Source organism: Myotis myotis, unplaced genomic scaffold (genome assembly GCF_014108235.1).
Source record: "Myotis myotis isolate mMyoMyo1 unplaced genomic scaffold, mMyoMyo1.p scaffold_m19_p_4, whole genome shotgun sequence".
Lineage (NCBI taxonomy): Eukaryota > Metazoa > Chordata > Mammalia > Chiroptera > Vespertilionidae > Myotis > Myotis myotis.
In genome coordinates, this window is record NW_023416346.1 from 49,032,940 (window position 1) to 49,046,216 (window position 13,277).

Genomic DNA, 13,277 nt, shown 5'->3' on the forward strand with positions numbered 1-13,277 from the left:
CATTTTGTCTTAATTCTACAGGTAAATTTAATGCTTACTCATTAGGTCTTATGTTGATGTTGCTAATTATTTTAGAAGTCTAAAAGTCAAAACTCATTCTTTAATACATTGCTGACCATTAATACAACTTCCTGTGATGGCAGAAATATTCTCTATCTGTGCTTTCCAATACTGTAGCCACCAGCTACTTGGCATGTTGTTAGTGCGACTGAGCAATTGAAGGTTTATTTAGGTATAATTAATTTCAAATTAAATTGTCACATGTAGCTAGTGATTACCTTGCTTGACAGCATAACTTATGTAGATTCTTCAGGAGGTGCTCATGTGAATAATATTCTCTTAATTGTTATATATACTGCCCATTAAGCATGAAAATCAGTTTGGTTGAATGTAAAATTTTGGTTCACACATTCCTTTAGTATCTCAAATGTTACTCCAAAATGAAGCACTGCTATAAATTTTGATGATTATTTTATTTCTTTTATACTCCATAGGCTCTTTTTCATAGATAATCAAAGGACTTTCTAGTTCTTTAAGTTCCATCCATTTAAAAAAAAATATTTTTAGTGATTTTAGAGAGGAAGGGAGAGGTTGAGATAGAAACATCAATGATGAGAAAGAATCATTGATCGGCTGTCTCCTGCACTCTCCCCCCACCCCACTGGGGATCTAACTGCAACCTGAGCAAGTGCCCTTGACCAGAATCAAACCCATGACCCTTGTTTGCAGGCTGATGCTCTATCCACTGAGCCAAACCAGCTAGGGCAAGTACCGCCATTTTACTAGAATATCCTGGTGTTGGTTGTTCTGAGTAAACAGTCTGCAGAGTGGTATTTCAGTAGGTAATTTTAAACCTTTTTTAATTTCAGGAAAGTCTTCTGAATTATAGTTTTTAGTATTTGTTCTTTTCCTTTACTTTGGTTTTCTTCTTCAGGGACTTGTGTTTGATCTCCTTTACCTAACTTTAGTACGTCACTTTTGAATCTTTATATTCATTTTCTTCACTTTAAACTTCCACCTTTTTTAACATCTTTCTCTTAAAGCATTATCTGTTGTATATATTTTGTCATGGTCTTATAGTTTAGTCTTCATTACTGAAATGACTTTCTTCCATTTCTGTCACCTCATCAGAGCTTTTCTGATTCTGATTTGTTATTCTTTAATATCTTATTTAATGAATGTCTTTAGCTCATCCTGAAATACAGGGTGTCCCAAAAATGTATACACTTTAATAACTGATAGCTCAGTTTTGAAAATGATATTTATTTTAACACTTACCTGAGGAGTGAGGATATTTTTCCCATTGATTTTTTAGAGAGTAGAAGGGAAGTGGGAGGGGAAGACAGAGGAGAGAGAAACATTGATGTGACAGACACATATCAATTGGCTACCTCCTCCACACACCTCAATCAGGGGTGGGGATTGGACCTGCAACCCAGGTATGTGCCACTGACCAGGAATAGAACCCATGACCCTCCAGTGCACAGTCCCACACTCTAACCACTGAGCAACACTGGTCAGGGAGAAAATAAAATGTATTTTAGTAAACACTGCTTTTCTAATTATTCAAAGTGTGTGTATACATTTTTTGGGATACCTCATAGTTGTTAGTTTACATTTTATTTAGTTCTGTTTAGTGAGCACATTTCTGACATGCTTTTACTGTCTATAAGGATGTTAGTCTTTTTTTTTTCTTAAAACATCTTCAGCACTTTTAATCTTAGCACTTTTTACCTTAGCACTTTTCATCTGTTCATTTTTTATATACATATTTATATTGATTTCAGAGAGGAAGGGAGAGAGATATAGAAACATCAATGATGAGAGAGAATCATTGATTGGCTGCCTCTTGCAATCCCACCCCCACACTGGGATCAAGCCCACAACCTAGGTATGTGCCCCTGACTGGAATCAAACCTGGGACCCTTCAGTCCGCAGGTCAACACTCTATCCACTGAGCCAAACCAGCTAGGGCTGTTCATTTTTATGTGATATTATTTTTCATAAACTTTTGAATTAGGCAGAGTATAGGAAAGCTTTTCTAATGTCACAGGGCTCTCTTTAGCTGTTGATTTTATGTAATGCTAAAAAAATGTATCACTGCTTTCTAGGATTCATAACTCTGTTCTCCTCCCAACTTTACTCTGGACCTACTCTTTTCCCTATCGTGATCATTTTTATTCCACTTCCAGCAGTTTCTGCCCAGGAAAGAATAATATCCTGAAAGGGAGACCTGGCAGGTCAGTTATAAGAGTTCTTAGGAGCCAAACTGCTTCAAGACCTTCAGTCCCATTATTATGTACACAAAGCACTCATCTAGTGTTGGACAGGTAAAATCCCTTCCTAATCTTAGCTGCTCCTTCCAAATTGGCCGCCCCCCTTTCCAGTGAATTCTTTTAAGTTCTTTTGGGGTTCTTCTGTTCTTAGGTCCATAAGACAACATCCCCAATATGCTTCTGTCTTCTTGCTCCCACATAAACCCTGATAGCATGCAGGTCTTATGATGGGTGGCTTGTCCCTACCTGTTTACATTTTGTGGTTCATGGGGATACCTTACCATCTAGTTTTGTTGTAAGTATTGTCCATGGGTTTTGGTTTGCTATTTCAATTTTTATTGGGGGACTCAGATTGAAAAGCTATTGTTGCCACCACCTTCCTAGAGTTCTGCTAAGAATTTTAAATTATATTATCTCATCTGAATTCCATAACCACTTCAGAAATTGGTACTACCAGTACCCATAAGCTCATTGATAAAAAAGGTTCAATAACCTGTCCAAAATTACACAGCTATTTAAGTTGTAAAACCAAGATTCTAACCCAGATCTCTTAAATTCTAGCACATATATTCTTTATAACATTCACGGAAAAATCATTCATTATATAGAAATGTATTTTATAGAAAACTTGTCAGGAGTTAATTCTGTGAAGTGTGAACACACTTCTACCTTAATTCTTGTATAATAAAACTCAACTGGAAGTTAGAGAAACTATTCCAAGTCCTTTACATTTTCAGCAGGGTAGTAAAGAGATATAAAATCAGATCAAAGCCAAATTTGCAATAAAACAAAAACCCAACCAACCAACCAACCACTGAAACCCTGGCTCACTCAAATCTTATGGATTCTTCAACTATAGAAGGTATTTTATTAAGTCGGTTAAACAAATGTAATTATGGAAGTGAAAGTAATCCTGTCTAATCACTAGAACTACTGTGTGCATATTCATGAATAGGAAAAGAAGCTTCCAAAGTAGGCAACCACTAATAACCTACCTGGCCTGCCTTGTGTAGGTGAAGATACAAATAAAGGCTGTATAGCCTTCTGTGAGGAAACTGAAGTGGGACTACTAGCTTGATTAGCTGCTGCACAGTTAGATAAGACTGGAACTGGAACATTATTGGCACAGGAAGCTGTAATTGCTGCAGAATTTACCATCACCTGTAAGTGTGAAAGAAAGTTTAGAATTCTAAGTTCCACTTCTCAAACAATATTAGTCTCCTATATGATCCTAAATTTCAGGAAATAGTATTTTCTATTGTATATCTCTATTTTTTTTGGTCATTAATTTCTCTTGGCAACATTTTGTCACTTTTAGCATACAAATTTTCCAGCTATATTGTTAGATACATTCTTAAGTATTTTGTGTTTTTTCTTTCTTTTTAAATCTTTATTGTTGAAAGTATTGCAGATGTTCCACATTTTCCCCCCATTGACCCTCACCACCCGGCTCCAGTATTTTGATAACTAAAACACAGAGGAGTCAATCTTTATGTAAACCCTCTATAGGCAGGTTAAGTTATTTCTTTTAGAAGACCCCAGATTACTTTGAGAACTTTAATTTTTAATGTATTATTTTTTTCTAAAAAGGTAATACATTAATATGATTCAAAAATCAAGTATACAAGGGGGGGGGATGAGGAGGAAACTGGTCTTACAAGGCTGTCAGGCCATAAAAACTGTGAACAATGCACTTCCCTGGAGGGGGGGGAGGTCGTTATTGCTGGCCCCAGGGGACCTCAACAACTGGGGTTGTTGAGGCCTGGGGACCTCAACAACTGGGGGCCTTCCTATAAGCCCATGAAAGGGGGCGGAACCACATTTGCAAGACAAAGACCCTGGAAGGTTATAAAAAGTGAAGCCCTCTGCGTGTTTCTTCACTCTGATTTGGAAATTATTCCGGGAGTCCACTAGTGTTAATAAACAGGGTCCCTCCCTTTCTCTAGGAAAAAAAAAAACAAGTATAACATTGTGTAACAATATTTCCCTCCAATCCCTATACTCCATCTGCCTTGTTCCTTTCTGCCCAAGCAGGTGACTTCTGTGTTTCCTGCATATTGTACAGAGATTTATACACACTTCTTTAAACACAAAAGGTGCTTGGATTTTTTAAAACTTTCTGAGACTACAAATTATATTTCTGATTAGGCCACAGCACCCAATACAGGGCTGTGCACAGAGAGGTGTTCAATAAATGATAACAGACTCCTCTTCTTGAATATACTGTCCTCACTGCAGTCTCCATTTCCTTGCTACCCACTGAAGTATGGCTGCTACCCCCTCTGGTCCTCATAAACTGTATTTGGAGTCACCAGTGGACTCCATGTCAAAAAATCCTAGTAGACTCTTGTTAGTCCTCATGTTGCTTGATCTCCTGGGAATAACTGATACCTTGAAACAAGTCTCTTTCTGGGTTTCCCAAATACACTCTCCTATTTCCCCCCGCGCTCCTTGGCTTTTGCTTCTCTTACCCATTTCCTAAAATTTGGTGATCCATAGGCTCTGTTCTAGATGCTCTTATCTCTTCCTTTTCCCAGGATGATCTTATTCACTCTTATGGTTTTATTTTTTTTCTTATATTTTATTGATTTTTTACAGAGAGGAAGGGAGAGCAATAGAGAGTTAGAAATATCGATGAGCAAGAAACATCGATCAGCCGCCTCCTGCACACCCCCGACTGAGGATGTGCCCGCAGCCAAGGTACATGCCCTTCACCGGAATCGAACCTGGGACCCTTCAGTCCTCAGGCCGATGCTCTATCCACTGAGCCAAACCAGTTAGGGCCACTCTTATGGTTTTAGCTACCATTTTGATACCAACTCCCCATTCTACAGGAGAGCTTTACATTTAAATGTCAGTGTATGACGTTGACTTGAGACATCATTTATATTAACTAACTCATTATAAGAGGTTCATAGTAGTCTAATGCCAGTGCATAGAACAGCGACTGGAACATAGTAGATGCTCAATTAATTGAATGAATTTACCAATCACTATACAAGGAACCACAAGATATAATACTTAAAATAGGAATATAAGCAGCTTCTTTGAAATATGATGAGTGAAGAGAATAAAAGAAAAAAATTCATTTTCCTACATTCAGATCACCGAAACTGACTCCTTAATAACACAATAAAGATTACCTCCTGGGGGTAGTTGCATGAGGTAACTGTGTCCTGAGGAGACATAGAACATGGTCCTCTGTCCTGAAGAGACTTTAGTGAATACAGAAATACAGTTAAGTAAGGGCAAATCAAGAAACCAAACAAGGTATCAATAAAATATCTGCTGTGTTTCAACATCTCCTAAAATAAAGGTGATCTGTTCTGAAAATATTCAAATTGAGAAGTGACTAATAAGATAATGCTCCAATCTATACCCTCTCCTCCATGCCTGCTGCTACTGCCCTGATGATGAGGTCTTCAGTCTCCCTTGAATTGATCCACTTTATCAGCGGTTCTCAGTAAACTCAGGGGTAGATCCTCGAGGCAGAGCTGAGTAGTTTGTAACCCTAATCTCCAGCAGCTTACTGGGGTGGGGGGAAGGGAATAGGAGGGAGACAGAGAGACAGAGATTGAGATTTCAACACATAAAAAAATGTAATGACAAGGAAGCAAAAATAATTTGTATCAGATGAGAAGTATAGAGTATTCTGAGCATTTCATGGTGGTAAGGTGTTCCCTGAGTTTTGGAGCTCAGAAAGGATTCCTGATAGTGGCTCATGCATGGTGTGAATGCTTTTGATCGATTTGGAAGGGGGAGTGATCGATTTGGAAGGGGGAGTGATGTTAGGACCAGGTTCCTTTAATACTTTCAAAGAGCTTCTTGAAAATCACTTCCTCCCCCCACCAAAGACATTAAAAAAAAAGATAATGTTCCCAAAAGTATCACTCTAATGCCAATGCCTGATTTGGGTAACTATTCTATTTCCTATCTACATCCAACTCCAGTCCCAGTGCGGACACTAAAATGTAACAGAGGATTGTAATTTAAACACTTTCTTAGTGGCCTTTCTTGACCTAAAAGTTTCAAAATCAGTAACACCAACAATGGTTTTGCTAAGACAAAGCATTCCATCTAAACAGTAGCTTGGGACAAAGGTGGATAATTGGCTGGTCAGCTGCATCCTATCTAAGCAGGATATAGTATAATCCAAACACCACTCCCTCTGTCTCAAGACTATCTTTGTGAAAGCAAAAATGATTTTAAAAGGCTCTGATTGTCATAACAGCAAAGACAAACACACAAGCAAGCAAACCAGTAGCAAAAATTGGTAATAATGATAAGAACAGGGAATCAAGGGAAGTAATCAGAGAAACAGCAGGAAACATACTATAACAAATATGAACCTAATATGAACCAAATATGAACCTAATTTAACATGGGCTTAAGATTGCATGTTTTTAAATTTTGTGTTCAAGTATAACCAACGTATCTGCCAAAAAGCAAACTTTAGCCCTGACTTAGAATGCCCAGTGTGAATGCTAAACAATTCTAGAAAAGGACTTAGTTGAGAGATGAACATGAAAATATGAAATAGGAATATTTATGTTTTCTTAGAAGGCTCTGTTCCTGGAAATCTTTAAGTATTGCATTTGTCTTCTCCCCTCAGAATACTGTAAGAAAATTACTTAGAAACTTGCTATGCATTTGGTGACTGGAGGGTGGGAATGGAACAAAACATGAAAAAATTGAAAGCTATTGGCATGCATGATAAAAGAAGTCAAGAAGAAAAAGGAACAAGTGAAATTAAAAGGTCATCTCTGATGTTCAAATTTTTACTTGCTTTTTTAGTTGGGTGACTATTTCAAAAAATGGTATAAAAAGCATGTGATATAAGAATAGTAATAAATGAAGGGACAACTATTTCTCTAGAAAGGGGAAAGAAAATGAAGGAAAAATAGGGGAGAGAATTATATATAAGTTTTCTTTACTTTCCTAAGATGTATTGCCTAAACAGCAAAAACAAAAATTTGGTACATGAAGCTACCAATGTTACATTAATCAGAGCTAGGGAATAGAGGGTAGTTATTCAAGTTCTTCACAAATATTCCAGTTATCTCCCTGGGTACATGGTAGGTTGCTCTTCCTGGTCTCATCTAAAGTTAAGTATGGCTATGAGACAAAATAAGAGCATAAATATTAAAAGCCAGTGTTCAATTTTCCTATTTTTAGCCTGCCCCAATGTGACTGAAAGCTCATGTCTATCAGCCTAAGTCCCTGCATGACCATGATGCACAAAAGCTTGCATTGGACATATAACATTAGGGATAGCAACTGTCCTTTGTTAAGCTGTTCAAATTTGGGGGGGTTGTTACTGCAGTCTAACCTAGCTTGATTAAAACAGTAATTGGTAACTAGAAGTAATGTGTTGTTCTAAGAACCTGATTTAGGATGGAGATTATGAATTTGTAAGCTCTTAAAGGAAGAGGCAACTACTTCAACCCCAAACTGTAGAAGATAAAATTGATAAATGCTTTGAAGAGAAGTTAAAACTCAGCCTTAAAGCCAGAATATCATTGTTGTTAAAAACTAATTGCATTAAGATATATCAAAGCAAGAGTCCAACTAAGAATATAACACCCAGTGAATACTTGCACTTGGACAAAGTGGCTCATGGAAAAGCATTCTAAGGTATGGCTCTTCCATCAACGCCTGATAAGCTCATGATACTCAAGTAGAGAGAAACACAGATAAGAAAGCAAAGCACTAAAAAAAAAAGAAAAGAAAAGAAAGCAAAGCACTATAGCAAATCTAAGTAGTGTATCTATTATTAAAAAGAACTGTTAGTGTAGGGAGCATCTATAAGGTTAAGCTTCGGACAGACCTGTTGGCAAAGCCACAAATAAGTCCCAGCTTAGAGGGCACAGCCCTCTTAGCATAATTAAGCTTGACCTTATGATGCTCCCTAAATCTTATCTGGGTAGCTAATGAGCTGTGGGAAGTGCAGCAAGTGCTGCCAAAACAAGTGAAACTCACAAGAACATTGTAACTATGGTGACCACTACCTTGTTTACCTCTGGCTACAAAATAAAGGCTCAGCTTGCCGTCTGGATCTCTCTCTGTGGCCTTAGCCAGGCACAGGAGATCCACCTAGACCAGGGGTGGGCAAACTTTTTGACTCAAGGGCCACAATGGGTTCTTAAACTGGACCGGAGGGCCGGAACAAAAGCATGGATGGAGTGTTTGTGTGAACTAATACATGTTAACACTGCTGCTGGTGAAGGAGCGGAGGGGAGAGCAAGAGAACCCTCCGCTCTTTCAGCTCCGCGGGCCAGATAGAACAGTCGAACGGGCCGGATCCGGCCCGCGGGCCGTAGTTTGCCCACAGCTGACCTACACCCAGCTTATTCTCGTTGTCTGTCTTTTCTAAATCCTTACCCACCCGCCCTCAGGCTCACCAAACCCTTGACTGTGCTGACCCGGCACATGTGGCACCCAACGTGGGGCCTGAGTTCAGGGAAACTGCAGTTGTCAGGTGAAAGGATGCTCCAGTGAAGCACGTGCAGAAAGCAAAGAGGAAGGTAAGGAGCGAAGTTTAGTGATAACTAGGTGTAAAATATGGGAAATTCAGGATCGCAGGAAAAGAATTTATACGTATCCATGCTTAAGGCTATGGTCCAAGCATGGAGCTGTTCTGTGAGTTATCAATAGCTTTTCAATTTGTTGGATTTTGTAAGTAAAACCTGCCCATGGTTTACTGAGGAAGGAAAAGTAAATGTAGAGGCATGGGAGAAGGTAGGAAAACAACTTCGAGATTGTTATATAGTTGAAGGTCCAGAGAGAATTCCTCTCTCCACTTTCAGTCTGTGGTCCCTGACTCGGGACTCCCGAGAGCCCACTCCTGAAAGGGAATGGATGAATGTGGCAGGGGAACTAAGACGGATAGTGGAAGGTTACCAGAGGCTTAATGTTGTCACAAAAGCTTGTCTCTCACCTGGAGACTACTTATTATGGAAGTACTATATTTGTGTTTGTGCTGACATTGGACCAGCCAACTTTCAAGGAGCAATATTAGCTGCCACATTAAAGAAGATGTTCTTCACTGGTCAGCAGAAAAGGAAAGGGGGATGCTTTAACTGTGGCAAACTAGGGTATTTTGCTAAAGACTGCAATGCTAGAAAAGGAAGTCAACAGGCTCCAGGGAGTGGAAACAAGCAGCCTGGATTATGTCCAAGATGCAGGAGAGGAAAGCATTGGGTAAATGAATGCCACCCTAAGACTGATGTTGATGATAATTTAATGCCCCCTAGGCAGGAAAACTTCAAGCGGGGCCAGCCCCGACCCCACCAAACAGTGGGGGCCTTATCCTTAACCCCACTGCAGCCTTTCCAGCTGGCTCAGTAAACCTTTATCATGCCACCCCAGGAAGCGCAGAATTGGCAAGTTCTTCCTGGCGTGATAGATCAGGACTCAGGCGATAGTGGAAAGCACCAATCATACTCTTAAAATGCAACTATAAAAACAAAAAAAGGGGGAGAAGAATGTTACAGGTTAAATTTTTTGAATTACAATGCAGAGAGTTGTACAGCGTCCGAAAGGCATCGGGCCTCCTGTACAATAGCCTCTGCCAACTTAGCCCGGTGGAAGGATGCACAAACCAGAAAAGAGTTTTACCAGATCTAGTAATGATGTGGGGAAGAGGTTGTGTTTTGTATCTTTCCAGAAGGAGCAGTGCAGCCAATTTGGGTACCAGAGAGTTATATGCATCACCACATTGGACCCAGAGAAGCTCCTTGTCCCTTCGTTCAAAAGACTGAGAGTTGCCCCGATGACAGCAATACAGAAAAGGAAGATGACAAAGGCTATGCAAGGGACCGAGGTGCCAACATGGGGTCAGCTGAAGAAGTTAACAACTGAGGCCCAGAAGATGGTAGAAAAGCAAGACGTGGAAACTACTCCCTCAATCACATTTCTGGCTATGCTAGCATTGGTTAGTTGCCAGTCTTCTGTAAAGTCTTGCACAGCCAAATCCGAGAACTCTGAGTAAATCAGCAAAAGAAACTTTCATTTAGTAGCTAAAAATGTCTGTAGTTTGATTTCTCTCTCATTGCTGTATTGTTTTGTTATTATTTTAATAGCCAGAGCTTTGTTCTTGATGTTCAAGTTTTAAAATGTTAACGTCTGTAGTTTGGGTTTTGCATTGGCATTGTTTTGTTGTTTTAATAGCCAGAGTTTTGTTCTTGATGTTTAAGTTTTACTTTCATTATAGTAGCTTAAAAATAAAAGAAGGGTGAGCTGTAGGGAGAGGCTATAGCAACGGTTCTCAACCTGTGGGTAGCGACCTCTTTGGGGGTTGAACAACCCTTTCACAGGAGTCGCCTAAGACCATCAGAAAACACATATGTAATTACATATTGTTTTTGTGATTAATCACTATGATTTAATTTTGTTCAATTTGTAACAATGAAAATACATCCTGCGTATCAGATATTTACATTACAATTCATGACAGTAGCAAAATTACAGTTATGAAGTAGCAACAAAAATAATTTTATGGTTGGGGGTCACCACAACATGAGGAACTGTATTAAAGGGTTGCGGCATTAGGAAGGTTGAGAACCACTGGGCTATAGAGTTAAGCCTCGGACTGACCTGTTGGCAAAGCCACAAATAAGTCCCAGCTTAGAGGGCACAGCCCTCTTAGCATAATTAAGCTTGACCTTACCATGCTCCCTAGATCCTATCTGGGTAGCTAATGGGCTGTGGGAAGTGCAGCAAGTGCTGCCAAAACAAGTGAAACTCACAAGAACATTGTAACTATGGTGACCACTACCTTGTTTACCTCTGGCTATAAAATAAAGGCTCAGCTTGCCGTCTGGATCTCTCTCTGTGGCCTTAGCCAGGCACAGGAGATCCACCTAAACCCAGCTTATTCTCTTTGTCTGTCTTTTCTAAATCCTTCCCCGCCCTCCCTCAGGCTCACCGGCTCACCAAACCCTTGGCTGTGCTGGCCTGGCACGTTAGGAGGAATATTAACACATGAAACTAATAGAAATCAAACAGAGGCAGCATAATTAATCACACAGCTAGAGAAACCATGAGCAGAACTAAACCCATCCAACTGAGATAAAATGACCCTTGGACCCCCAATTTTCTACGAATAAAAAGCAGGCTAAGAAAGTTGCTCGGCTGCCAAGGATTATTCTTCAATGCCTACTTCAAATATGGTCAAGGACAGAAGGGACTTGGGAGTCCCAGAAAACAAGAGCCCCAGAAAACAATGAACCAGTCCCGTCCAGAGAACAGTCTCCATGCCCAGGTTGGGGGCCCTCACAATGTCTGTCTATCATGATGTCAGAATTGCTACAGGCAAGTAACTGTGTTTCTCCCATTTCCCCCCTCTGACTGGGAATTTTTACTCCAATTTTTTAGTCCCTGTTCCACCACTACAAATTGGGTTTGTGGGGGTAAACAACTTTGTATCTTTGACTTTAGGCTTCCAGATCAAGAAGAGTCATACCTGGACCCAATACAAAGAGTACCACAGATTCCCCAGAAACCTTGGGCAGTGAGTTTAATTACACTGGATGGAATTTTTAGGTTGTCTCCCATGAGGAGGAAGCAAGTATTCTGTCTGTGGGAGGGAGTTTGAGTTGCATGCTACACTACTTAGTGTTGTTAAAATATTTCCAACTTTTTTACTTCCAGGCACAGAGAAATTAGATTCTTTAGTAGGACATGTTATGGCCAATGAAAAAGAAATGGAAAAGGAAGTGACGCATGCCATCTCTAGTGCACCATTCACTAGCTTTTGTTTCCTGCCTTGGCAATCATGGATGGAGCTTCCATCAGCCTGAGTCCCTGAGCAGGGCCCTCCTGCTGCACATGTAGCATACCCAAAGCAAAATTATTTATGGTCCATTCTTACTGATAGAAAAACCGTAGTAAATTCCTCTAGAAATTATCACTGCCAATGTTTGAACTTCCTCATGTATCAATGCATATTAGAAATATCTCTAAATAGACTAATTTCAGAAAGGGGGTGTGATCTTGGATGAGTTACTCAATTTCTGGGTCTCAATTTCTTCATCTACAAAATGGAAATGATACCCTGATTACCTCATAGGATTGTTCTGATTTAAATACACTTATATGTATAGTTCTTAGAATAGGGCCCTAGTACACAGGGTACCTACCAAGTTTGCTGTAGATTCAGTTGTGCTATAAACATCTGAAGTTTCATAGTCTGGTTCTAGAGGATATTGCCAAAGTAAAGTCAAAAGTGAGCATTATTTCATAGTTTGAAATTTTATGAACAATAATAAATGTCATAGATTCTATCTAGATCTCACTGACCTGAAGGATAAATATATTCTTCATGATATCCCCCTAGAAAAAAAGACAGAAGAGTATGTTTGTATGTTTATGTAGAGCTTTTTAGCTCAGCACAGCCAGATGGTCAGCACTTGCTTTCTTCTCAAATTTTGTGGATATGTAGGTTCAAAACTAAAACATATACATCCTGCAACAAGTGATTTGAGCTTTTGTACTAGTGAAAAGATACTGAAGCTAGAGATTGGCTGTAAACAATATGAATTTCTCCTCTGAAAATTCCCTTAGTTTTTAAAGTTCAGGAAGAGGTGAAAAATACAGCTGTGTCCAATTTTCCAGTCAGGCAGTAGACTATGGTGATTAAGTTTACCAGCGTGGTTAGGGCTAGATTTGAATCTTGATTAACAATATCACTCTTTGTGCCTCACTTTCTTCACTATAAAGCAGGAATAATAGTACCTAGGGAAGTGAAAAGAATATGGCATGATGCTTGATATATAGTAAATGGTGACTATAATTTGAGTATAACCCATAATTTGTTTAGGGGGACATCAATGAGATATATCATGCCTCATATGTTTTTTAGCCTGTCAGGTAAATAATACATTTAAAATCAGTCTGTTCTCAGAGGATGGCTCAGTACACTGATGTACTTTGCTTTAAGACTGCTATACCAATGAAACACAGAGAATGCCAATCTTCAATTATACAGTTTTTCACCAAATA

At 39.3% G+C, this 13,277-nt stretch overlaps 1 protein-coding gene across 1 annotated transcript in view; it reads right to left on the bottom strand.

Annotated features, from left to right (window-relative positions):
- Positions 1-13,277, bottom strand: part of ALG13 (ALG13 UDP-N-acetylglucosaminyltransferase subunit) — an 86,026-nt gene that overhangs the window by 27,970 nt on the left and 44,779 nt on the right. The window contains 4 exon segments of the mRNA XM_036304950.1: positions 3,272-3,437; positions 5,420-5,491; positions 12,416-12,471; positions 12,576-12,608. Coding sequence (XP_036160843.1) covers positions 3,272-3,437; positions 5,420-5,491; positions 12,416-12,471; positions 12,576-12,608 — 327 coding nt within the window.